Here is a 27,836-nt window from a genome sequence, read left to right as displayed (position 1 = left end):
CTGAAACGGTATAGGGTTTCCTGCCTAGGCAGGGGGTTGGACTAGAAGACCTCCAAGGTCCCTTCCAACTCTGCTATTGTATTACTTTACTTTTCTCTATACTGAATTTCCTTTTATTAAATAGGCCCAGGGTTGAAGTCCATCTAGATCCATCTGGATCTTGAGCCTATCTTCTGGGCTGTTGGCTATTCCTGCCAGTTTAGTGTCATCTGTAAATTTGATGAGTTCCCCATCTATCCCTCATCCAAACCATTGATGAAGATGTTGAAGAGTACTGGGCCTAAAATGGAACCTTGGGGTCCCCCACTGCTTGTTTCCCTCCATGTAGTTCCATTGAGGATCACAGGCTGAGTCCATCTGGGGGTGATGCTGTCTATCCCACATATTTTTAGCTTACCAAGAAGTAGATGGTGGTTTACTTTGTCAAAGCCTTTCTAAAATCCAAGTACTGGAAACTATGTGCACTGCATTTCACTGATCCACTAATTTAGTAATTTTTGTCAAAGAAAGAAATAACATTTATTTATGATGTGTTTTTGGATCGTTAATTTGTTGAAGTAAATTGCCAATATGAAGAGAGAATAACAAGGGTTCAAATATGCATCCTTCCCTTCCTCCTTGGTAAGTATCAATCCTTCTTCTCATTGCTCCGTTGAGCCCAAACCTCCCTCTCAAACAAGGACCTGGAGAAAGAGCCTGGATCAGGACTAACAGGTAGAGCTCCATTTTGAGGGCAATCAATTTCCTATATAATATTTCTCTGTTAATTATGACAAATGCACTAACATCTAGAAAGCCAGCAAAACCGTGTTTTACTTTGCTGATATAGATTAGATATTTCAAGACAAATTTGTTACCAATATTAGATTATTGACATGCAATATTTCTTATAAAATCTGTATAGCTATTCACTACCTAAAACCTTCTGTTTCTTCTGCAAGGAATGCATTTTTCTCAAGTTTAACTAAGTGGATCCAGGCATACATTTCAGCCACAATATCTGCTAGTCTATTTGGCTTATAATTGCTAGAGTCCTTTTTATTCCACTTTTTAGATAGGTAAAATGCTACTATTGCCAACTTCAATCCGACTGGATATTATTTATATGTGGAAATGAAGATGCCAATAGAGGCCCCAACAACCAGGGATATTTTTTCATCAGTTAAATAGTTGGTAGAATGTCTTCTCCGGGGAATGTACTGCTTGCATTTCAGGCCTTTTATGATTAATCTCAACATGAACGTAATTGGGTAAAATATTGTCATTTTTGCTAATATGTAGAAAAGTAGCTCTTTGAATTCCATGGAGAAGACATGGTTGCATTTATTGCTCACCCACCACCACCCACCCCTCACTTTACCAGAGAGAGAAAAACACACACAAACCTGTGGGACTTTGTAGGTGCCTCCTAATGTTGACATCTGGATGGAGCTGTCCCTTGTAGCTCCATCAATTAGAGCCAGAAGGTTCTCCTTCCTTCCACAGCCGTAGTTGGGGACATTGGCTTCTCCAGTGGAGAGAATGTCCAGCAAGGCATCTGAAGTGTGGAAAGTGCTCCAATAGTTGTCATGGATGTTGTAGCCAAGTGTGAGATTGTGCAGGAGCTGGGAATTCTTGTTGACCATTTGAATGTTGAAAATGAATATTAAGGCATCTGCAAAACCATTAACATCCCTATTGTAAAAAAAAATGTTATTATAATGGGCAGCAACAAATACTTTTTAAAAATATATAAGCCTCCAAAAGCCTACTGAGCCTTAAGCCAACATTGATCCAAAAGCAATGATCAGTTATACAAATATGGAAATGGGCTGAGGTTCAGCAACTACAACTGATTCCACCACTACTTTAAATAAAATTCATTATCCGAGTGATAAATTAAGGATTGAACTGAGAGAGGAAAATAATCTGCAGCCCTTTCAACTTTTCTTCAGATTCATTTTTGGATTTGAGTCTCTTTCACAAAATCAGACAAAAGAGAGAAGCCATGGAAATCAAAATCATTGAGGAAATTAGATATAATCTCCAATATAGGAATAAATGAAAAATAAAAACAGAAAAGAAGGAGAGTGTTAGAATGGAGGGAGTGCAACTGTATCACCCTGAATGACTTACCGATCACGAAAAACAAACTGAAGAGAAGGAGCCACATTGAAAAGCAAGTTTGTATGCAATATTTCCTTTCCAGTGGAGACTATACCAATGAGATGGTCTCCTGGGCTGTAAAAGCTCCGTGGTTGTTTTCCATCCTGGTGCTCCAAACTCTGCGGGCATTTCATTCTCAGCTTCCCAGAGACTGGATGGGACACCAGCAGCATCAGAAGCAGAAGCAGGAGGTCCATCATTCATGGGGTGAATCAATGATCCCTTTTCTGTTTCTAAAGAAGAATTAGAAGAATTCAAAGGACTCTCACAAGGTGGAATATGATCCAGTGTCTTTCCTGATTGAAACATAGAGAAACACTCAGCTTCATCTGGAAAGGAGAGAGACGGACATTCAAGAGCACAGGCACTGCCTGTCCCAAAACTCCATATTTCTCTGCCCAAAGTCTCCCCTGGAGGATTCGGCCAAAGAGCAGAGCTGAAACTTTTATCATAATTCTCCCTCTAAGGAGGGATCCCTGGACAATTCAACCAGTTCTTGGACTCAAAGGTTGTTGGGAAATTCTGTAGAGGGAAATGAAAGGGAAATAATCCCCATGTGATTCATAATAACAGGGGCAGATATCGAATTAAAGCCATCATCTAGAATTGAGAGATTTGGGGTCTCCATGCTTGAAACTGAGCCCAGAGGGAATACACGGCACCTGTGGCTGAAGAAACAAATAAATCTGAGATTGTTGGCATAGTGATAAAAGACAAAACTCCAGGGATCAGGTAATGGCAGAGCATATCACAGAACTGAAAAAGTTGGCAGCTGAGTTGGAATCAAAATGTACTTTATTTTGAAAGCTAATGCTCAAGGGCACCACACAAAAGGGCTGATGCTATAGTATGGCCTGTCTTCAAGAACAAAATCAACTTTATTGAAAAACTAGTTACCAGAATTTTGCAGAGTTAAAAAAAATGATAGAGAGGGAGGGGGGAGAGACAGAGGTTAGAAAAAACGAAATCAGGGCTGCCTCTCACCCCATGGAATGAACGCAGGAAGGAAGGAAGGAGAGGGGGAGAGGGGGGTGGATAAAAGTTAAAAGAAATGAGTGAAAATATGTCAAAATCAAGGCATGAAGTAAGTATGCCTTAGGAGATAAATGCCTCTTTGCTGATGTTATGATATTACTTTAGAGTTTCAACTTGGGTTGTTGAGAAGAGTTGGTTCCTACTGTGCTAATAATTGTTTTAAAATTAATAAATGAAAGTCAACAGGGTGTTTGGAAAATAACATCATAACCATAGATGGCTATTCGATGGTGAGTCAATAGAGTGAATTAACATCTTTCCTTATTTAGGGTAGTTTTCTCCAGAACTGAAAGTTCACTCACTCTTGTTCAATGAAGCGCCTTTAGAGCAGGGGACTCAGTGAATTTGCTGCTTAAATTTTAAAAACCATCCATCTTCCTTAGCCCAATATATTAAAGTCTGTATTTCCAAGCTCCTATATCAAACTATAGTTAAAATAGTTCATGCTTAGTACAATTCCAGTCCCAGCATCTGAAGAGTATCTTAGAGATGGATAAAATAACTTTAGCTTCTGCCCTCAGAACTAATTTAGGAAGTTGTTCATTTTTCTCTCTCACTAAAATTGGGGAATATTATTATTGATCTAAAATGAAATTAGTGGAAAATGAGAGAACCCCAAAATCTGGTCTGTCACAACCAACAAAATTTCAATTACAGCCCACTTTCCTTGAACATCTGACAAATCCTATTAGGAGCTGTGGTTTCCCTGTCTCTTGCGTCCTCGGAGAACAAGTTCAAGAGAAGGCTGCACAAGGAATCTGGGATATCCGAGCAGAGAAAGATACACCCAACCTCAGTAAGGTTGGCACATTGAAGTGGATGAGCTGCTACAAACAGACCTCCCAAATTTCCAAGTATTGAGACACAGAGATGCCCTAATATCTCAGGGTCGTATTTATTTGAGCAAGATTTGAAAAGCTAGTCATAATGGTTAGTTAAAGAAATATAATCAACTGCTTATAATGAAAAGGATTTTATTTGTGGAGCCCCAGTTAAGAAGATGTCATGCATCTTAATACATATGTTATTGGAATGTCTACTGTCTAAGAAAGAGAAAGATCTTGGACTGCATTGTTAGACAAATGACCCATTGCTTAAATCAAAACAATTGATTTCCTGGGTGGTCAGAATTCCAAAATTACATATAATGCAGCCCCTTATTGGAGCAAAACTCTTCCATTGAGAACTGGATATGTGGGTATGACTGTGGCAAATTTTAAGGGTAATGCATAAATACGTTTTCCAGTCTTTAGTCATATTCTTTCTCACTTATTTTTTTATTACTTTCTATTTTCATATATGGACTTATTATGCTCTGTGTTCTACATTATTCATCTTGACATGGCTTAATGGCTAATGACAATAAATTCTTCTAATAGGTTCCTGAGAACCAGGTTGGATTTATTAAAATCTAACATTTTGGATTTGATCTAACCCCCAATATAACACGGCATTCTTCATTGCTTTTTTAGATCAGTGATAGAATTGCTTCAGAGACCTTGAGAGATAAAAATCAGTTCCCCTTTTTCCACCAGATGTTCCCCAAAGAAGGGATCCAGTACCCAGCCATTGTCCAGCTGCTCCTCCATTTCAGATGGACCCTGATTGGCCTCTTTGCTTCAGACACCGAGAAGGGAGAGAATTTCATGAGGATTTTCAGCCCTATGCTGGTCAGGAATGGAATTTGTGTTGTTGTATCACAACAATTCTCCACAGATGGAAATACAGCTCCCCTCTATAAGGGGAGACAAGTCAATGTCTTTGTTCACTTCCTGGAACATGTTCCTCTTGCAAACAGAGTTCTTCCTTTCCATTCAGCACTTGCACACTTGCCAGGACCCACTGAAGGGAAAGTTTGGATCTTGTCAATCTTGGGTGAAGCGACAATGAGAAGGCACAGGCTTTTCAAATATGTCCACAGTATTTGGAACTTTGCTTTTCAGGAAAAAAGTCCTAAGGATGATCCCTTTGAACACAGTTTCTTTGCAGGACCTCAATATCAAGATGAGCATTTTCACTCTTCTGTTTCAAAGTCCATCTTCTCGGTCAAAGACAGGGGAAGATGCCCCCAGAAAGCCCCACTGGACACCCAGTGGAAATGGAACAGGATCCGGGTCCTAAATAACCCCAATGTGTACAGTATCACCAAGACTCTGGCCCAGGCCTTGAATGCTGCCTATTCCTCCATTCTGAGGAGGAGAAACAAAGGGGTCGAAGAGAGTTTGGGGCCTCCAAGGCTGCAGCCGTGGCAGGTAAGGGGTCCCGACAAGGATCCATCAGATTTCCTTAAATTTTAGGAAGCATCCAAAGGAGATGGAGGGGAACCATCAGAGCTCTTTGGGGTACAAAAGGCCAAGAGTTTGGGGCAATTTAATTATTCATGGAAAGGGGTGTTAAACATTGCTAATTTTAAAACCATGCATACATTTTTCAATAAAATACTGTAGGCAGGGGTTTGAAATTAGCACCATAGAATTTTATATTTATACCTTTGAAGGAAACTCTGAGACCATCTAGCTCAACCCCTCCTCTCTGCAGGAATTAAAGCATTCCAGAATTCCAAATTTCCACATTTCACATTCTGCATTTCAAATTCTGAATTCTGCATTTTGAATCCCAAATTCTGCATTCCGAACTCCACGTCCTGAATTCCAAATTCCACATTCTAAATTTGAATCTTGGATCACAGAATGTGGAAGTCGGAACTTAGAATTCAGAATTTACGATGTAGAATTCAGACTGTGGAATTTATTCTTCGTTATTCGTAAGTCGGAATTTGGAACTTGGCATTTCAAACTTCAAATGCTGAATTAAGTATTATACACTCTGCATTCCGCATTCTGTATTCCACATTCCATTTTCCGCATTCCATTTTCCACATTGCGCAATCTGCATAGAGAATTCCAAATTCCGCATTCCAATTTTCTGAGTTCGCAATTCCACATTTTGAATTCGCAATGCCACATTCTGGATTTTGGATTATGGACTCTGGATTCCAAATTCCATATTCCATATTCCGCATTCCAAATTCTGAATGCCATTCAATATTCTGAATTCCAAATTCCTTGTTCTGAATTTCAAATAGTTCTGAATTCTGCATTTCAAATTCCATATTTTGTATTCCAAAATCCGCATTCTGAATTCCTAGTTTTGAAATCCACATTCTAATTTTCAAATTTTGAAATTTGCATTCTGTATTCAGCATTCTGAATTCTGTATTCTGAATTGCAAATTCCAAATAATGAATCCCATATCCCAAATTCCATGCTCCACATTCCAAATTCCTAGTTCTGAATTCCAAATTCCACATTCAACATTCCATTCTGCTTTCCAAAATTTGCATTCTGAGTTCCATATTCTGAAATCCACATTCCCAATTCCGTATTCCTAGTTCTGTTTTCCAAATAATGAATTTTGAATTTCACATTCTAAAATCCACATTTTAAATTTCAAATTTGGAATTCCAAATTCTGCATTCCAAATTCCATGTTACAAATTCCAGATTCTTAATTCCAAATTCTGAATTTTGAATCCTGCATTTTGCATTCTGCATTTGTGGTTCCAAGTTCTGAGTTCCACATTCCAAATTGTAGGTTCTGAATGACAAATTCCAAATTCTATATTCCACATTCTGGATTTTGAATTCTGAGTTCCTTATTACACATTCTAAATTCTGCATTCTGAATTTTGAATTCTGAATTCCATATTTTGAATTCTGAATTCCATATTTTGAATTCTGAATTCCATATTTTGAATTCTGAATTCTATATTTTGAATTCCCAATTCTGCATTCCCAATTCCACATTCCCAATTCTGAATTCTGCATTCTGAATCCGAATTTCACATTCTGTTCCGCATTCTATATTCCGCATTCCATCCCCCATTCTGCATTTTGCATTTTGCATTCTACATTTTGCATTCTGCATTTTGCTTTCTGCATTTTGCTTTCTACATTGGAATGGAATGCAATATTATGGAATGTTTTGAAATAGAATGCAATAGAATGGAATGTTATGGAATATAGCAGTGATGGCAAACCTTTTCAGCACTGAAAAGGGAGCGTGCGCATGCCCGTCAGGGCCTCAACCCAGAAGAGAAGCTGTCCAGGGGGCATGCACGTGCGGAGAAATGAACTTCTGGTTTCCTGCATGCACATGTGCACCGGCCGCCTGGTCTTCTAATTTCTGGCACACATGACTATCTGGCGTGCGTGACTATCAGCTGGCCGGTGTGCACGTGCACACCGGAAACTGGAAGACCAGCTCTTCTGGTTTCCAGAACTTCTGTGCGTGTGAAGACAGCTGATCACCACGTGCGCAGGCGTGCCAGAAACCTGGAAAAGGAACGGGTGCCGTGGAGCATACATGCAACTTGGCTCTATGTGCCACTTTGGACACGTGTGCCATAGGTTTGCCATCACAGGAATAGAGTGTTGTTGAATCGAATGGAATGGGACTGGATGTAATATTATCAAATGCAAAGTTATGGAATGGAATAATGTGGTATGGAATGGAGTGGAAGTTTATGGAATGGCACATTATGAAATGGAATGTTATGGACTGGAATGGAGTAGAATGGTATGGAATGGAATGGAATGGAATAAAATGTAATGTGACCGAAAGGTATGGGATGGAATCTAACAAAATGTTATGGAATGGAATGTTATGGAATAGAATGCTGTGGAATGGAATGGAACTGGAGAGAATTTAATGTTTTGGAATGGAATCGAATATTATAGAATGGAATCGAATATGGAATCTTGTTCTGACCCCCCTTCCTCCATTGCCCACACAGCACACACACTCCGGAACAGTACAAGGGAACAAGGTTTATTACACGAACAGACAAGAGGTTCCATGGCAGCAAGCCACCAAGATAAAACTCACAGGAACAGAACACAAAAGCAGCTATCCAGCTTGCCAGGATCCCAGACTAGAGCTTCTGGCATAAGTCCTTTGTTGACTGCTGCGAAGGGCATCTCCAGAGTCAACCCTTTTATAACCTAAAAAGGGCGCCGCCCAAACAGCACCTGAGAGCTCTTTACCACCTATAATTACGCCCACGCTCCTTGCGTCTGTGGGCGCGCCGGTAACGGGCGTCTAGAAACTCCCTGCTGAGTCCTGAGTCACTGTCACGTGACTCTTCCCCGCTGCTCCAAGGCATGGCATCGGGAGTCCGCCTCCTCTGGCTCTCACCGCTGCTCCATGCCTCTGGCGCCGCCTGGTGGCCGACCAGACTCTCGGATCCCTGCTCAGCCTCCGAATCCTGTCCAGGATCGCCCATCTCCTCTGGAGCTGTCTCGTAGGGACTATCACTCTCGGAGTCTGGTGGCAGCGGCAGCGGCACCGGCTGGGCCACAACACTATGCCTCACCGCAGGGCCCTTCCCCCGGGCCTGATGCTTGGGATGCGGTCGGGAGGGAAATTGTCCATGATAGGCCCGCACCAAAGCTGGAGCATGCACAGCCGTCGCATCGGTCCAGGTCCCCCCGTCTGAGTCCTCGTCCGCCCAGTCGACCAAATCCTGGAACCGACCCTTGAGCCATCTCGAGTCACGGATCCGGGTCACTCTGTGCGATGGCTGTGTGTGCACCTCAGGTGACGATGGTAGGGGCGAAGAGGGACGTCGGAGAGGACAATCCGACCGCTCAGAGATCAGGAGCGAGCGATAGAACACCGGGTGTACTCGCATCGAGCGCGGGAGGGTCAGGCGATAGGCCACCAGATTGATAACGGCCTCCACAGGAAACGGCCCCAGATACCGGTGGTCCAACTTTCTCATAGGCCGGTGGGATGGAAGATGCCACTTGGACAACCACACGCGATCACCCACGGCCAATTCCGGCACCGCACGGTGAGACCTGTCCGCCACCCACTTGTAATCCTCCTTCGCCTGATTCAAATAGCGGCGCACCATCTGGTGAACCGCCTGAAGCTCAGAGAGGAAATCCTGCGCTGCAGGGACCGGAGAGTCCACGGGGGTGAGAGGGAAAAAACGAGGGTGGTACCCGACGTTCGCCATGAAAGGCGTCGTCCATGTGGAGGAGTGCTGCGAGTTGTTGAACGCAAACTCCGCCACGGCGAGGTACTCCGCCCAATTGTTCTGCCGCTGGTTCACGAAGCAGCGCAGATAATGTTCCAGAATCCCAATCACCTTCTCCGTCCCCCCCCATCGGTTTTGGGATGGTGCACCGAGGACAAACAAACTTGAACGTCAAGAGCGGCCATCAGCCCTTTCCAGAACTGGGCCGTGAATTGTGTACCACGATCGGAGACGACCCGGTCAGGTAGGCCGTGCAGCCGGAACACGTGCTGGATGAACATGCGGGCGGTGGCGCAGGCTGTCGGCAATCTCCGGCAGGGGATGAAATGCGCCATCTTGGTGAGCATGTCCACCACCACCAGGACCGTAGTGAAACCGGACGACGGAGGCAGTTCCGTCAAGAAGTCCATAGACACAGCTCCCCAGGGTCTGTCCGGGGTCGGCAATGGCTGTAGGAAGCCTGGAGGAGCTCCCGTCGCTGATTTGGCCTGTCGACACTGCACACACGACGTGACGTACGTCTGCACGTCGTGTCGCAGGCGAGGCCACCAAAATGTACGGGAAACCAGGTACAAAGTTTTGAACAGGCCAAAGTGTCCTGCTGCCAGAGTGTCATGACACTGGGAGAGAACCAATCCACGGAGCGGTCCTGCAGGCACGTAGAGCCGATCCCGATACCTCAAAAGGTCCTCGTCAAAGGTCCACGGGGATGTCGACCCTACCTCTGCCCGCCGTTGTTCCACCCACTCGTCGTTTCGCTGCGCATTCCGTATCAACGACCGTAAATCCACGGGTTCCTGGATTGCAGCGAAGGACTCGACGGGTAGGACCGTCCGGGGGGGCAGTGAATCAGAAGGGTCTGAGTACTCCGGCTTTCTAGACAGGGCATCCGCCCTCTGGTTCAAGGCACTGGGGATATACGTGACCTTGAAGTGGAACCGGGCAAAAAACAGAGACCACTGGATCTGGCGTTGATTGAGCTTCCGCGCTATTGTCAAAAACTCCAAATTCCGATGGTCTGTCCGGACTTCGACCTGATGCCTGGCCCCCTCCAGGTGATGTCGCCAGGCTTCGAACGCCGCCTTGATAGCCAGCAACTCCTTCTCCCAGATGGTATAATTGCGCTCGGAAGGATTGAGTTTCCGAGAGTAATAGGCGCAAGGGAAAAGGGTGCCATCAGGGGCGTGAGCCTGCAATAACACCGCCCCCACCGCGATGTCGGACGCATCCGCCTTGACTACAAAGGGGCGATGGGGATCAGGGTGTTTCAAGATCGGCTCCTTTGTAAAAGCGCGCTTCAAGGCCACGAACGCTTGTTGTTCCATGGACCCCCAGTGAAACGGCACTTTCTTTTGCAGGAGCCGAGTGAGGGGCGTGGTCAAGAAAGCAAAGCCGGGGATGAAGGACCGGTAGTAGTTAGCAAACCCGAGGAGTCTCTGAACGTCTTTCATCCGTCGAGGAGATTGCCAACTTCGTAACGCCTCCACCTTGCCTGGCTCCATCGCTATTCCTTCAGGGGATATACGGTGCCTCAGGAACTCGATGGTGGTCTGCCAGAACTGACACTTCTCCAGCTTGGCAAATAAGCGATGCTTTCGAAGGCGCTGCAAGACCTGACGCAAGTGCTGTTGATGATCCTTCCGAGACGTAGAGTAGATCAAGATGTCGTCCAGGTAGATGACGACAAACTGATCCAAAAGGTCCCGAAAGATATCCTTCATAAAATGTTGGAAGACAGCTGGGGCATTGGTCAACCCGAACGGCATGACCGTATACTCGAAATGTCCGTATCGGGTGCCAAAGGCTGTCTTCCATTCGTCCCCCGCCCTGACTCGGACCAGATTGTAAGCTCCACATAAGTCCAGTTTTGTAAACACCGCGGCCTCCAGGAGCCGCTCCAACAACTCGGGAATCAGAGGCAACGGGTAGCGATTACGGATCGTGATGGCGTTCAAGCGCCGGTAATCGCAACAAAGTCTTAGATCCCCGGTCTTCTTTTTGACGAACAAAACGGGGGCAGACAAGGGCGAAGACGAAGGCCGGATAAAACCCCGGGCAAGGTTCTTGTCAATGAAGTCCCGCAATGCGGCCAACTCTGGTTCAGACATGGAGTATAGGCGGCCCGTCTGGAGTTTCGCATCAGGTACCAGGTCAATGGGACAGTCGTAAGGCCGGTGCGGTGGCAGTTGGTCCGCCTCCTGCTCGCTAAACACGTCCGCGAACTCCGCTAAATCCGGCGGCACTGTCACCTCGGCCGAACTGGGCACCTGAGCCGCGCAAACATGACGGGTGTGGTCCACGCATTGCAAGGACGGGAACGAGATCCTGTTCTGCGACCAGTGGATCTGGGGATCGTGCGCCCGCAGCCAAGCCAAGCCCAACACCACGGGGAAATGCAGACCCGAAGCCAGATGTCCCGGTTCCCCACAGTAAAAACACAACCCCCTTGCACGCCGTCTCTCCATCTCCGTGCGTGACAAGCGGGGTCTGGCTGCACCCAACTCCATGGGCTCCTCCCGTAGGACAGGAGTCTCTCGTGGAACTGGCACTCTCAGAACCTCCCGGGACGCTCGGCGAGGCCTCTGCCTCTGCAGCCGGCCGTCAATCCGGAGGCATAGATGAACTAACGCGTCAAACGTTGGAGGCCTGCCCACTCTCACCAGCTCATCCTGCAGGTCCTCTGACAGGCCATCCTGAAAAGCATCCATAAGGGCTAGCTCATTCCACTCAGAGTCCTGACTGAGCAGCCGGAACTCGGTAACGTAGTCCAGTTAAGAACCACGCCCTTGGTGCAACTCTTTCAGGAGTCTGGTGGCTGTTTCTCCCTTGATGGGATCCTCAAACATCAGCCGAAGATGTGTGCAAAAACCCTGAAAGTCGTCCAGCAGGGGGCTCGGCTGAGACAGCAAAGGCGTAGCCCACCGCGCTGCTGTGCCTGAGAGCAAGCTTATAACAAATCCCACCTTCGTCTGGTCGGTGGGAAAGTCCTCCGCTCTCAAGGCGATGAACAACCGGCATTGGCCCAGGAACGCCGAGAAAAGTTTCGGACTGCCATCAAACTTATCCGGCATGGCCACTGGGCATTTCCTCCATTGCTGCTGGGGGGGTGGGGGGTTGACAGGAGCAGACAGCTGCGCAACTTGCGCTGTTAGCAAGGCAAGTTGCTGTGCAAAGAGAGCATTCTCCGCCTGAAGTTGCTCCATTACAGCTGAATGGAGATACGTTTGGGGCAGCAGTCAATCTGTTCTGACCCCCCTTCCTCCGTTGCGCACACAGCACACACACTCCGGAACAGTACAAGGGAACAAGGTTTATTACACGAACAGACAAGAGGTTCCGTGGCAGCAAGCCACCAAGACAAAACTCACAGGAACAGAACACAAAAGCAGCTATCCAGCTTGCCAGGATCCCAGACTAGAGCTTCTGGCATAAGTCCTTTGTTGACTGCTGCGAAGGGCATCTCCAGAGTCAACCCTTTTATAACCTAAAAAGGGCGCCGCCCAAACAGCACCTGAGAGCTCTTTACCGCCTATAATTACGCCCACGCTCCTTGCGTCTGTGGGCGCGCCGGTAACGGGCGTCTAGAAACTCCCTGCTGAGTCCTGAGTCACTGTCACGTGACTCTTCCCCACTGCTCCAAGGCATGGCATCGGGAGTCCGCCTCCTCTGGCTCTCACCGCTGCTCCATGCCTCTGGCGCCGCCTGGTGGCCGACCAGACTCTCGGATCTCTGCTCAGCCTCCGAATCCTGTCCAGGATCGCCCATCTCCTCTGGAGCTGACTCGTAGGGACTATCATTCTCGGAGTCTGGTGGCAGCGGCACCGGCACCGGCTGGGCCACAACAGAATCTAATGGAATGATATGGAATGGAGTGCAATGTTTTGGAATACAATGTTATGGAATGGTATGAATGGAATGTTATGGAATAGAATGTTGTGGAATGGAATGGAACTAAATAGGATTTAATGGAATTGAATGTTTTGGAATGGAATGGAATTGTTTGGAATGGAATGATATGAAATAGAGTGGAATGTGATAGAAAGGAGTGGAATAGAATGGAACAGAATGAATCCATTTGATCATGGAATGTTATTAAATGGAAAGGTATTGAAAGTTTGGGAAAGGAATGTTACAGAATGGAATAATATTTTGGAATGTTAGTTTGTAAGTTGATTTTATTGATTAACCCATGGTGCATATCAAGGTGCTGAGTTCCAAGCACAAATTATGACTAAGATCCAATAAGAATAATTTAAAATGAAACTGGAATAAAATACAATTTAAAATGAAACTGGAATAAAATACAATTTAAAATGAAACTGGAATAAAATACAATTTAAAATGAAATTGGAATGTAATGCAAAACTAGAATAATATAGTTGTATTGATTTCAGCTACAACTTAAGTCCATGAAAATTTCCCCCTCTGTTATGAAATGCTGAGCATTTCTAATCTATCGGATAAATGGTTGCACATTGTTTCCTGTAAGGTGAAACCACTGATTTATTAACAAAAATAGCACAATTGGATTTTTATACACACACACACACACACACACGAAGTTATTTTTAATATATATTTTTTTTAATTTAGGAAAGAGTTTCAAGTGAAAGAATACGATGGAGGCTAATTTCTCTCTGTTCTTCGCAATTGACAGGAACAACGCAACAGAAATTTCAAGGCTGCTGCTGGGAAAAGAAAAGCTCCAGATGAAGAACAAGGAGGTCAGGCAGAAAAATCTCCAACTAATTGCAGAAAAGGCGGAGCTCTGCAAAGATTTGGAAGAGAGACTGAGAACTTTTAGATAGCAACCTCGGCTTTTCTTCCAGAAGTTTCAATTCAATTCTCTCCAGCTCCCTCAATCGGAACAAATGTTCTACAATGTTCTGGGTTGAATTCAGCTGCCTGGAACAAAGTGGCCAGAAATTGGAAGTGACTCTTTTCACCTTGTTCCCAACATAGCAACACTAAATGAATTAAAATGTAAGGCTATGTATAAAAAACAAAATTACTGTTCATTGTAAACAAGTTTGATAACTCAAGTAAAAACCCAAGGGGCTAATTTTATTCTAATTTTATTCATTTTATTCATAAAAAAATTAATTTTATGCCTTGATGTTTTAGAGAGAAAATATGTCAAATGCAGCTTTGCAGATAGAAAACCTTTGAAGAGAGAATAATTGTCTCCTTTTCTTGGTTCTAAAAATGGCAGAACTCTAGAAAGAAAACAAGGATCTGAAAGAAGAACGTAACAGCTGAGAAATATTTAGATTACAATCCTGACTTTCAGATTTATTTATTAGAGCCCTGAGGCCAGATATGAATAAGAAATGGAATAAAAGATGTATTACAACTTTGGCCATCTTTGGGGTCTCTGTGTCGGTTGGCTTCTGTGTTTCTCTGCTCCTCATCAAAGGAGTGGCATCACCCCAACTGGGGAGCCAAGGCCATGGAAAACCCCCTGGAAAATTTGGAGCTAATTTTGGTGGAACTAACATCCACTTACTTTATCAGAAGCAAGCATAGAATCCCATAAGGGTGGAAGGGATCTTGGAGGTCTTCTAGTCCAACCCCCTGCCCAAGGAGTCCTTATATCGTCCTGAACTAATGGTTTTCCAATCTTTTCTTGAAAACCTCCAGGGATGGAGGACCCCCCACCCCCACCCTCAAGAATAAACCTTATTATTAAAGTTAAGAAAATAACATATCACTGAATTATATTTTATTCTCTCTTTCTTCTTCCATCCCCAGAAAAAGGTCTTTGCGAGTGTTACCGGAGCAGCCAACTGAGAACAGCCAGTCAGAAGGTGTTGAGGTGGCCCCCATCCCTGCTAAATCCTTCAATCCAAACATCCCCATCATGGATGAGAGAAGAAGGATGTGGGACTCCTTCCCTGCTCTACAATGTGATGGTTGGTAAGTGTTTGAACTAATTTGGTTGCCAGCTTTTTCTTTATTTTTCCAATATAATGGTATTATTGCTGTTGTTATTTCTTTCTTAGGTGGATTCCATTCAAGAGGCAGAAAAACCCAGGTGGATGCAATCAGTGGACAACTTGGAGGCCACAAAAACTGAGTGGACCAAGGACTTGTGCAAGAGAAGGAAGGAAGAAAAGAAGGTCCTAGTTGAAGGGAGAGGATTTGGCGTCCCTTGAAGTCACCTGGGGTCCTTGGTTGATTTGCATTTCCTGCTTTGGGTTTTTGGGTGGGATGTTGGCCTTGGAAGCTAAAGAGAAAGAAAACTGGGAGCCTGGAAATATTTAATATTAATTTGATTGCTAAGTTTAATTATTTTTTTGTTTCTTGCTTATTTATTACTTCATTATGATCAAAATATTAAATTGATGCTTGTTTTGGCCCAGGACTAACCGGCAGCTGTGGTGAAATCACAAAACAACTGGAGCCCCATGTGGACACCCATGGCATTGACAAGCTCACCATTAGTTAATTGCCAAAGGCGGCTTTCCTTGGAACAGCTGACATCCAGTTCAAACATCTGGCTGACTGTGTGAAGAACCAGAATCCCCCCCGTGACGTGGTTGTGACACAGACTTCAGAGGATAATCAGAGCTGCATAAAAAGCAATTACTGCCAACCTGCCTTCCACTGAGGACCTGTACTCTGCACGAGTCAAAAAGAGGGAAGGTGTTACTTGCTCTACTGGATTACCATCAAATAGGCGTCTATGGACGGTTATGATGTTGTTTTCCAAAGACCATAACTTTTGAACATGATTTATTAATTATCAGATAATTATTATGACAAAAGAATCCAAGTCTTCTTCACAGGGCATACAACCCAACGTCTAAGTGTGATAATATCACATTATCAGTGTAAATCAGTGTGTTCCAATAAGTATTTAGCATGGTAAACATGTGTACCTATAACAGAACTTATAACAGAGTAAAAGGGTTGGAAGGGACCTTGGAGGTCTTCTAGTCCAACCTCCTGCAGTATTCCAGACAATTGGCTGTTTCTTCTTAAAAGCCTCCAGTGATGGATCACCCACAATTTCTGAAGGTGAGACTTTCCATTCCTCACCATTAGGAAATTTCTCCTTAGATCTAAGTTGTTCCTCTCATTGCTTCTTTCCATCCATTGTTTCTTGTCTTGCTTTCAGGTTGCTTTGGAAAATAGGTTGACTCCCTCTTCTTTGTGGCAGCCCCTTAAATATTAGTACTGTAAAGTCCTACAGACTGCCTGTGGTGTGTGTGTGTGACACTGCCAGACCTGGGCGGAAGGGAGGTGGCAGGACAGGTGCTTGAGTGACATCTATCTATTTGCGCAAGAGGGAAGGGGAGAAGGGAGGTGGAGCAGCAGAAGGAGCCTTTTGTGCTGGGGGGAAGTGGGGCAAGGAGTGCCTCGGAAGGGTGCGGGGAAATCAAAGACACCCAAGGAACTTTGCTCCACTCACTAAAGTTTTAAAACCAGCTTTAAAATAAAAGCCAATGGGGCGACTTTGAGACAATCATCGGGAGATTGTGAGTTCTAGTTCTGCCTTAGGCATGAAAGCCAGCTGGGTGAGTTTCAGCCAATTCTAATCCTCCCATAGGAATGAAAACTTCCAGGGGGACTTTGGGCCAATCATCAGGAGATTCGTGAGTTCCAGTCCCACCTAAATTCTTACTGGATGGGGTTGCGGAACTAGGAAATGTTTAGATTAATGTGTGATACCAGAATTAGAGATTCCTAGAGTGTGAGATGGCTGAGTGTCCAATATTATATGGTGTGATTGAGGAAAGTGAAATTGTGGGGAAACACCTGTTCCATGTTGGGCAAAGCCATCAGTCTCTGCCTTCTTCTGCTTGTGGGAGAACCAGAAGCCTCTGTGTGGTCACTGTGAATCTTAGATTGACCTTGGTCTGATCCATCAGATCTTTTCTTATCCCCTTAAAATGGAATTTGCAAAGGGATTCCATTCCCAATTAGGAGCCATTCTCAGACCTAAGGATTGATTCCCAATTCATCAGCAATCTCTGTGGTTGGAGAGCAGAGCAGCTTCCATGGGTGCCTCTTCCTAGAAACCTCAAAGTCCCTCCTCTCTTATTCTCCCCCTTCTTGAACCTGGATGAATATTATGCAGCATTGAAGGTTTGTGACCTGGTCAATGATGTGGCTGCCTTTAGACAGGATCCCTCCAACCTCCTTCTTGGGAGAATCTCAAGGTCCCCTTTCTCTGGGCATCTTCTCCAGCCGTTCACAGACAAGACAAGCTTGGAAGAGGAGCAGAGAAAATGCTGTAGGTAGAAATTGTGGAAAAATTAAAGGGTCTGAAAACTACTGTTTTATTTCTCTGGTTAATGTGACGTTTGTTTACACACTTAATTTTTTATTTACTTTTTTTGGATGTGAAGTACAGACCAAAATAAAAACAATTCCAAACTGAAATCCCAAATAGCTCTTCTGCTGAACACTTTCTTCAAAGGAGGTTTTATCAGGAAATCAAGAAAGAATTACATAAGAGGGATGAAGATTTCCCTCCCCAGCTGAGAGCCAGTCAAACATGGAATTTCACATCATTCCGGCATTCTCAGGGAGAGGATCAGGCAACCAGGCTGGTGCTTGTTTCCTGCAGCTTCCTCCTGAGCTCTTGTCCTGCTCAGTCTCTCTCTCACACACACACACTTTTAGTTGCTGTCAGTAGGGACAAGTGCCCGCGTTATTTATTTTATAAAGTGTCGAATTCAGTGGCTGTTGCTGAACATCAAATTCCTCTAAATGACTTTTACAGAGATTTATTGAACTGAAAGGGAAGGGAGCTACAAGAATGCAAGTCATTCAACAATTTCCCATTTTGAAAAATATAGGAATGATTTTCGTTGACTCCTGCATACTATCTAAATGGAAATAATTAATATCTCATTTCAAATAAAAGCATAATTAATAATTCTTCCAATGTTATAATGGTGTTATGTTTTTACATTTGTTCTGGCTGTCAGATGCTCCTTTGTGTTCAGGTCTGGCCTCAGAAGGATAATGTAGCACTTGGGGATGAAGATGCAGCCCAGCAGACCAGCACTGGAGGCCAGAATGGAGAAGACCTGAACAGCCACCATGTATTTCCCTTTGGTGCTCAGGTAGGTGGGCACAAAAGTCACCCAGACACTGCAGAAGACCAGCATGCTGAAGGTGATCAGCTTGGCTTCGTTGAAGGCCCCAGGCAGATTCCTGGCCAGGAAAGCCACCGTGAAGCAGATGGCAGCCAGGAAGCCCATGTAGCTAAGGGAGACGTAGAACATGACAACAGCCCCTTCGTTGCATTGCAGGATGATCTCTCCAGGCTGGGAGTGGAGGTCAGAGTCAGGGAAGGGGGGAGAAAGTCCCAGCCAGAGGGAGCAGATGATAATTTGGACTAATTATTTCCCCCAGCCCTGCTGAAGTCTGTGAGGGCTCATGGGGGATGGGGGCAGGCGTGTAGGGGGGAGGAATGATGTTTCTTATACTCTGAAAAATATGGTAATTATGAATAATCACTTCTCTTGGGTGATCAATTTTTCTATGCTGTCAATACAGAAGAATTGATAAATCTCTGTAATTCAAGGTTTGATGCAATGTTTATAACAATTCTCAGATGAAGCTAATTTGATGTCTTTTAAAGAGTATCTTCTAAGGAATTATTTCTGATTCCCTAATAGAAAGGAGTGTATGAGTAAAAAGCAGTGGAAAAATATCTGATTTTTATGACCTGGTAAACTATAGGATCTCATGTAATAAAGCAGTGGAAGACAGATGAGGGATACCAAAATTAATAAGTGTCTTTATGAAAACAATATCAAAATACTAGATAATTGCAAACTGACTGTGAGTCAGCAGGAAAGAAGGCAAATTCATCCATCAGACTCCCAGGAAGTCAGCATCCTGGTTTGGAGAGACTCCAACTCAAGTCCCAGGTCCCCTTGGAGGCCCCACACTTGGAGAAGACCTTGCAGAAAACCTGGGCCAGGCAAGGAAGCCGAGGAAGACCTCAAAGGAGCTGCTCTTGGCCTCAAAGAAAGACAAGGAGGAGAAGAGCCATCTTGCTCTACGGAAGTGGAAAAAAAGGAGTCTGGGAGCAACTTCTCCAACATACAAAATCTCCCAGTGGGAGAAGGGAGGATACAGCCTAACTGAAAGATGCTCAGACAAAAGCTTGGAATCTTTTCAGGGTTATTCCAGAGAGTCAGTCCTGGTAACATGAACTCGGTGACAAGAGAGGAGATTCTGGCCGAATAAGAGGAAAAAAATCCTGAAAGGAGGAGCCCTTTGAGAGCTGAGTGGATAAAAGTATCAAGTTTGGAATGGTGTGTGTGTGTGTGTGTGTGTGTGTGTCTGTGTGTGTGTGTGTGTGTGTGTGTGTGTGTGTGTGTGAATGGAGACGTTCTTCTCCCCATCCCAGGCATCCTTGGCATTTGGGAGGCAGAGGACGAGGCTGCTGCATGTGGAAGTGCAGAGGAGAAAGTTTGCAGGAAGCCGAGATCTCAAGGGACCTGTGGCAGCAGAAAGCAAAGTGGGGGGAGGGGTGTCAGAGGGAGGCCCCCTCCCTCTCCATGCAAGGAGACCAGGCTTTGTAAGCAAAGCATCCCCAGCAATAAGATGGGCGACCCAGCAGGAGAGGAGGGGGCAAGGGGAGATGCTGCCCACTAGCTTCCGCTGTCTTGAGGGAGCTGGGTCGGGATGGAATAAGTTGCACCAGCTAAGTCAACATGGGGACAATTTGGTGCCCCATAAGCTCCTCACCTTCCTAAACTGCTGGCAGACAAAGACATGCACATACACGCGCACACACACACACACAAACATACACACACACTCCGCATTCCAAGTTTGGGGATTTGTACGCAAAGAGGAAAGAGAGGGCTTTCTTCCCAAGCCCAGGCCTGATTGGCAGTTTGTAAACTCCGATGTGGATAAGTCTCCAAGCTTGGAATGGTGTGTGTGTGTGTGTGTGTGTGTGTGTGTGTGTGTAGGTGCACGCACGTGCGTCTGTGTGTGTGTATTGAGACGTTTTTCTCCCAATCCCAGACATCATTGGGAGGCAGAGGAAAGAGGTCCACGGTAAATAGTTTGAAGTTGAAGCTGTTTGAGGGTTTGAGGATGTAACATCGGAATTAGGTAGAGCATTCCAGGCGTTGACCACTTTGTGGCTGAAGTCGTATTTTCCGCAATCTCATTTGAAGCGGTTTACCTTCAGTTTGTATTGATTGTTTGCCCGTGTATTATTGCGGTTGAAGATGAAGTTGTTGTTGACAGGCAAGACATTGTAGCAGACAATTTTCTGTACTATGCTTAGATTGGACCACAGACGGTACAGTTCCAGATTGTCCAAGCCCAAAATTTCAAGCCTGGTGGCATAAGGGATTCTGTTGTGAGTAGAGGAGTGGAGGATTCTTCTCGTGAAATTCCTCTGGGATCGCTCGATTGTATTAATGTCTGATATGCAGCATGGATTCCAGGCAGAAGAGCCTGTATTTGAGGAATGGTCTGGCAAAGATTTTGTGTGCCTTAGTTAGCAGTACAGTGTTGCCAGAGAAAAAGCTTCGCAAAATTAGGTTAACGACTCTTAATGCCTTTTGGGCAATGCTGTTACAGAGAGCTCTGGGGCTTAGATCATTGGAGATGAGGACTGCTAGGTCCTTGACAGAAGGAGGGTCATCTAGGAGGTTGTATCCGCCCAGCTAGTAGTTGGTGTTCTGATTTTTGTTGCCAATGTGTAAGACAGAGCATTTCTTAGTTGGAATTTGGAGTTGCCAAAGATGCCAACAAAGATCACTCGGCATTACTGCAATGGTGTCTGGGGGGGGGTGGAGAGGACATTTATTTCTGTAATGAACCTCCCCCTCCCTTTTCTCTTCTTTTCTTTTCCCTCCCCCCCAAAAGATTCCCTTACCTTGACTTTTGTTTGTATTTTACTTATTTCTTTGTTAAATTGATATGCTGTGCATCTCATTGTCCACACGGAGTGGCTTATAAGTCTAGTAAACACTTTCTTTTGCTATTCTTAAAACTTTCAAAGACACGGGCATACAGGCCAAGCCAGATCATGAAACAAACCAGGATCTGGACAAGCTATCAAACCAAGATCAGCTATCAAACCAGGATCTAGACCAGCTATCAGGCCAACCTTGAACCAACCCTTGTCCATCTCAAGACAAGCCAGGATTTGGAGCTGGCCTTTGCCAACCTCCCTCCCTTCTTCTCTTGCAAATGGAGCCTTTCCCCACCAGATGCCACCCAGGATCATTGGCCGCGAGTGGGGTGGTGTTTGGGGAAGGGGATGGTGTGTCTTCCCAGACGAAGCCTCCAACTCCCACCAGCTTCCTTTGGAATGGAGCTTTTGCAGGCCAGCCAAGTTGCTGAAGAAGCCGCCAACGAGCAAACCTGGCTTGCAACCATCCGGGCGGCTCCCTTTTCAGGCCTCTCTTCGCAGGGCAACACAGCGCATAGTTCCCGGCAGCTGCCACTAGTGGTCAGGCACGGATGCTCAGGGACGACGCACGGTTGTTCGGGAACCACCTGGAGGGAGGCGCGCAGGAAGCAGATGGCAGCGGACTGGTTTCCTGGCAGACGTCTCACTGCCGGACTAGGTAACCTCATCAGTGTTGGGAAGGAGGAGGATTTGCTCTCTGCTTCTCTTTAGGGTTCTTTCCTGGCCAGGATTTGTGTGGGGATGAGGGTCTTGGTGGTCCTTTGGTTGGGCTGTTGGTTCCTTTGGCGGTTCCTTGATTGAGGGTTTTGTTGACTTGATGGCTGGTCTGATGTTAACCTTGGAGTTGATCTCTGCTGATCTGGGTGATGATTGAATTGGATTCACAGCTGCCCAACAATCAAGTCAAGAACGCCCCAATCAAAGAACTGCCCAAGAAGCCATCAGAAAACAGCCCAACCAAAGGACCTCCAAGACCATCATCCCCATCGACACTCAGAGAAGCCCCTGCAATATAAACTGAGAGTATAAACCTCTCTGCCTTCTAGCACTGATGATGTTTGAATAATGAAATGTCTGCAGGAAAACAAGCAAGCTCAGAGAGCACCAAGGACCCCTCATGTCCTCCCTCAGCTATAAATATTCTCCTTTGTTGGTGCTCTTCTTAACTGATTTATCTCTCTGAAGGATTAGCATTCATTCAGCCACCCAGTGATTTACACCAATCTCCAAAGCAGATTTTAATTTTTCTCTCCTTTCGCCCTTATAACTTTGACATAGCTTCCCAAGTGTCGTTATAATAAATGAACAATATACAAAAAATACACCTCTCTCAATAAAGATTTAGATTAGTGAGTTTGAGATTGACTTCATTGTGCCCAGCATTCAGCTTCAAATTATCGGGGGAGAGGAGGCAGGAAATAGAAAGATGATAGGTAGATGACAGATTGAGAGAGACAGAGAAGTAGGTAAATAAATGTTTTTTATTTAGCAGCTCTTAATTCAATATTTACTTATTGATTTATCATTGTCTCACTTCCCTCTCCATTTTGAAGTGTGGCTTGTGGCAGGTACAGTTACCCAGAGAAAAAAAGGTACAAGTGTGATGCAAACCCAGAGATCTGAAAGGAATTAATATAGCAGGATTTGAAAATAAAATTCAGAATGCTTTAAGTCCAGTGCACAATAGCATAAAGAAGTATTGGTTCCCACTGCAAGAACTGTTCACTATTGCTTATAGGGCCTTTGTTTGCTCTGTTGATCTACTCACTTACTACTGTTAGGTCTGAGACATTCGGGGATTTAAAAAGGAACGGTTTCCATAATGTACATTTCTGTTTAACAAAGCTGGAAGCTTAGATCACTCCTATAATACTGTAGAGGACCCAGAGAAATCACATTTTCCCCAAAACAATCCCTTTTTTTAATGAATTACAAAAGGAGCAAAATCTCACAATATTAAATCTCCCAATGTATCATATGATATTTGGAGAAATTTAATTCCTTTTAAAATCACCTATTAACCATGTTGTGCTTACAGAACTATATGAATCTTACAGTGCAAGTCACAACTAGAAAATATTGCTGTCTCCCCAAGAAGCAGGTTTAATTCTATCAAGAGTTTAATGTTAGGATATTTATATTATTAATTAAAACATTAATATTTCTGTCATTAGAATGGTAACCACCAAGCATATTTAGAGTGATTCTAAGTGGAGTTCTGCATTGAAGGGGAAGTCACCAGGAAACTTGATGAAATTTGGAAAGAGAAAGAAACAGAAACCAATTCCAAATAGGAAACTATTAACCTAATATACCTTGAGAAAGTTGGGATTTAATAATAATGATAATAATAATCTTTATTGTCATAGTACTTAAATACAACAAAATTGTAATGGGAAACTACAAGGCCACTTTGGATTCCTAAAAATGCTCCACCTCGCCAGGCGCCAATTTTGGTGGCCAAAAATGAAATTGGAGGTGGAAGATTTTGTAAACAGCTGTGCCACCTGCACAACCATGAAAATACAGCCAGGGAAGCCCCTGGACTACTTCAATGGGTAGCCAGCCCTAGCTGACCATGGGAAGAGATCGCAATGGACTTCATCATCGAGCTCCCAGACAGCAGCGGAAATTTCTATTTACTGTCTTTATTTTCCAGGATTACTAGAGTTTTGTTAGTCACTCGAGTGGGATTTCATTGTTAGAACCGACAGCCACTCATGATGTGAGGGCTAAAGGGCTGAATGGGCAGTCGGAAGAGCCAGGTCCTGGTCCTCCTTTAGTGACAGAAGCTGGAGGACCTTGGCTCAGTCAGTCCTTCCAACCAGCCATGAGCCTCCTTACTGCACTATGCACAGCTCTGCCATAAGAGCGAGGTGAGCACAAGGCAAAACTCTGACAGACAGTCCGGCCAATGACATTGCTTTATTTTTCCTGCTGCTTGAATGGACCAATGAGCGGCGGTTATGCTAATGTGCCATTTAATTCCAGAACCACAGTGAGGCCTTTGCTTGGCTTCCCTCCCTATTTGCAAATTTAACACTGAATTTAAAACATATCATTGAAAACACAAGATAAGAAGCAGGTGCCACTTCTTTGGGAAGTGCATTTTTTTTAAAAAAAGTGAACGTTTAAAAATTGAGAAGAGAAGCAAGTTTCTCTCTCTTTTTCTTTTGTTGTTGTTTTTATGATATGTTTATTTTAAGCCTGTAACAGTTTGCAGCAAGGCCAAGATTCTCCCAAAACAGCTGAACTGCATCCATAGGGCCGTAAACCAGAAGCTAACATTTAAAGAATTGCCTTAATAGTTTGATGTGCTCTTTAGTCGCTGGCAGCACATCTAGTTGATCTTGAAAAGGTTCCCAGGGCGTTTTAAAACTTTAAATCCAGTCACTGACTCTGTTTGTGCTCAATAAGTTAGGAGGAGCTAAGCTGGTTTGAGGGCAACTTTGATCTACTTCATCCATGTCAGAAGTCAGGTTGCCTAGAAAACAGCCTCTACCTGTGTTAGATTCGGGCAACGAGAGGACAGACTCCAGACGATTGTGACAACAGCTCTTTATTAGTTAGGTAGAAGTGATCCAGCTGAATCTGGGGTCGTGCAGCTCCCCTTTTATGGGGAGCTGGCAGACCTCCCGTCCAATCAGAACAACCCCTTGTTCCTGCCCTAGTGGCGGACCTGAGTGGAGACCACAGCAGTTTATGCAAATATCTAACAACCTGTGCAGTGGTTGTTTTGCCTCTCTAAGCCCTTTCCTCAGCCAGCAAAGCCACCAGTTGGCTCTAAAAGCTGACAAAACAGCTGGGGTGATGGTGTTGGTGTGTAGGAGAGAAGGATGAGTTTCCTATCTGGAAATAAACAGCCAGAAGTAGCCTAAAAGGAGCTGAAAAAAAGAGCTCCTTTTCTCCAGTAGAAGGACTCAGAAGGAGATACATTCTCAGATGTATTCTGGCCACCAGGCCCAACTAAAGAGGGTATAACTACTACATGGAAGTCCCTGAGTAGGACTTTGTTTCAGACACTGATACTGGGGACCAGGAGGGACTTGGCTGTATGAGAGAATGTTGTGATGTCATCCAGCTGATGATGTCAGCCTGATGTCACGGAACACAGGAGGGGGGGCGGAGTCCAACTGCCTCCTGCGTTTAAAGAGCAAGCAGACTATCTACAGTCTTTTCTTTCTCTTTTCCTTCTTTCTTTCTCTCTCTCTCTAGGCAGGACTATAAGTTACCATGGGTAACTTATTGAATTCTACCTTCTTCCAGCTGTCCAGAGAAGGTAGGTGTGAAAAATTAGTTTTAAAAATCTTAATTATTTTTACTCCTTTACACCTTCATTCGTAGCTGCCTCAAATACGTGACTTTGGGCAGCTTACAGCAATTAAAAACAATATAAAAACAGATTGAACTATTAGAAAGTTTAAAAAAAGACATGAAAATCATGTAAGAGAATCTTCAGTATAAAAAGCAGCCCAAAACGTTAATATTATTCATTTTTTGTTTGGATTTATATAGCCACATAAAAAATACTACATTTCTTCCACATACTTCTAAAACATATGTTCAGGATATACAATACTAAATTTCCTGGGTGAAGAATGATTAACTTTGCCACCCAGAAACTTGCCTTTTAACTCATTTTGGCCCAATAAACCTATTTTATAGCATTATACTTTTGATAGTGTCAGTATTCTGAACCAAATTTTATTCGGGTAGAGATGGCAGCAATTAATTTATGATCTGTCAACACTAATATTTATGATCTAAAACTAGTTTTTTTTTAATTGTGACTCTTGATAATAATAATCTCATCATTTGCCTTGCATAAGAGTACACGGAGTACACCTTGAGATGAACGATTCTTGTTCATTGTGGTCTTTCATTCCTTCTGACAGATAGTCTTCTTCAGGGAGCGACTTCTCTGGATGATCTCGTTGAAGGTTTGAGACGTCTGGCCTGTGACGGGCGTGAAGAGCAGGTACTAAATCGGTTGAATGAAATAATGACCTAGTTATTGTTTTTTCTGAGAATACATTTTTATTATTTTTACATTTAAAGCAATGCAGTACCACAAAGTCGAAGTGACCATGCATTCACATTATGCACAATTAGTCTCAACCATTAACTATAAGCCTACGTAGTACATCGTCTATCACAATATATACAGTTTGTTCCAGTCTTGTCACCTTGTCTTATACCAATCATAAAATCTGTTCCAGACTTCAAAATATTCTGATTCCCCTTTATTTTTAAGTTCAAGAGTGAGCCCATCTGTTTCCGCACAGGCCAACACTTTTCTGATTATATCTAGTTCTGATGGTGTGTTTTCTTTTCTCCAATACTGTGCAAAAGTTATGCGGGCCGCAGTTAGTACATGTATAATTAGATCGAGTACATTTTTCTTAAAACCCTCCGGTATTATGCCTAGGAGAAAAACTTCTGGTTTAAACAAAATTTGGTCTCCCACCATTTGTTCCAACCATGATTGAATCATTTTCCAATATCTTTTGGCCTCATTGCATGTCCACCACATATGATAAAAAAGTGCCTGGTGTTTTTTTTACACTTCCAACAATTTGGGGCCAGATTTTTAAACATTTTGGAGAGCCACGCTGGGGGGAGATGCCATCTGTAGAACACCTTATAAAGATTTTCTTTATATGCCATAGCCATTGTTAGTTTCCGATTAAGTATCCAAAGTTTTTCCCATTTAGCCAATTCCACATGATAACCAAAATTCTTCGCCCAGGGGACCATAGTTTTTTTGACATGTTCTTGCTTGAGTTTATATTCCAACAAGAATCTATACAGCACTTTGATCAACTTGTTTTCTGTCTCTTTCAAAAGTTTATCTAGTATTGTATAATCTTTGGCAATACCTTCCTTCTTCCTATCCTGTGCAAACCTTGATTTTATCTGTAAATAAGACCACCATTCTACTTGTACCCCTTGTGATGCCAATTCTAATCTAGTTTTAATTTCCCCCTGTCTATTCAATAACTCTTTATATGTAACAATATTTTCCATATTAATTAAATTTGGGTGTATATATGCTTCCATTGTAGATAGCCAAAAGATAGAATGCTTGTGTTTAATTTTGTTCCATATTAATAACAGGGACTGTCTGATGTAGCGTCTATTGAAATATTTATGTGCAGATCCTTTTTCATACCATAGAAAGGCATGCCATCCTGCTTGAAGGTCATGACCTTCCAGTTTGAGTAATCTTTTATTTCTCAACATTATCCATTCTTTTAACCATGTTAGGGTAGCCGCAATATAATAAAGTTCCCAATCTGGTACGCCAAATCCTCCTTTTTCCTTAGTATCTTGCATAGCTTTGAGTTTTATTCTTGGTTTTCTTCCCTGCCAAATAAATTTCGAAACCAATTGATTCAAATCCTTAAAAAAACCTTTTTCTAATTAAATTGGAATAAACTGAAAGACAAAAGGAATTAATACAAAAAAATGGAAAGAGGGACACATAGCTAAGGTGGAATACTAGCAGAATAGCTAGAAAGATGTAAAGATGTAGTCAGGGAAGCCAAAACTCAAATGGAAGTAAGACTTGCAACAAATGTCAAAAAATTTTTTTTTAAAAAAAGGTTATTTTAACATATAAAAAGCAAGAAAAACGTCAAGGGAACAATCAGTCCACTAATGGGACAAGATGGCAAGGAAGTATAGAATAGAATAACAGAGTTGGAAG

General features: G+C 43.7%; 1 protein-coding gene across 1 annotated transcript in view; it reads right to left on the bottom strand.

The window, feature by feature from the left end:
- Positions 1-27,836, bottom strand: part of LOC309393733 (vomeronasal type-2 receptor 26-like) — a gene marked incomplete at both ends in the record, with an annotated part of 65,723 nt that overhangs the window by 22,919 nt on the left and 14,968 nt on the right. Inside the window, one exon of the mRNA XM_081956228.1 lies at positions 21,580-21,714. Within this exon, the coding sequence (XP_081812354.1) occupies positions 21,580-21,714 (135 nt within the window). The remainder of the gene's footprint in view (positions 1-21,579; positions 21,715-27,836) is intronic.

The sequence above is a fragment of the Natrix helvetica genome, assembly GCF_964273705.1.
Source record: "Natrix helvetica genome assembly, chromosome: 5".
NCBI lineage: Eukaryota > Metazoa > Chordata > Lepidosauria > Squamata > Natricidae > Natrix > Natrix helvetica.
Note: the sequence above shows the minus strand (reverse complement) of the source record. Positions and strands in the feature narration are given on the sequence as shown.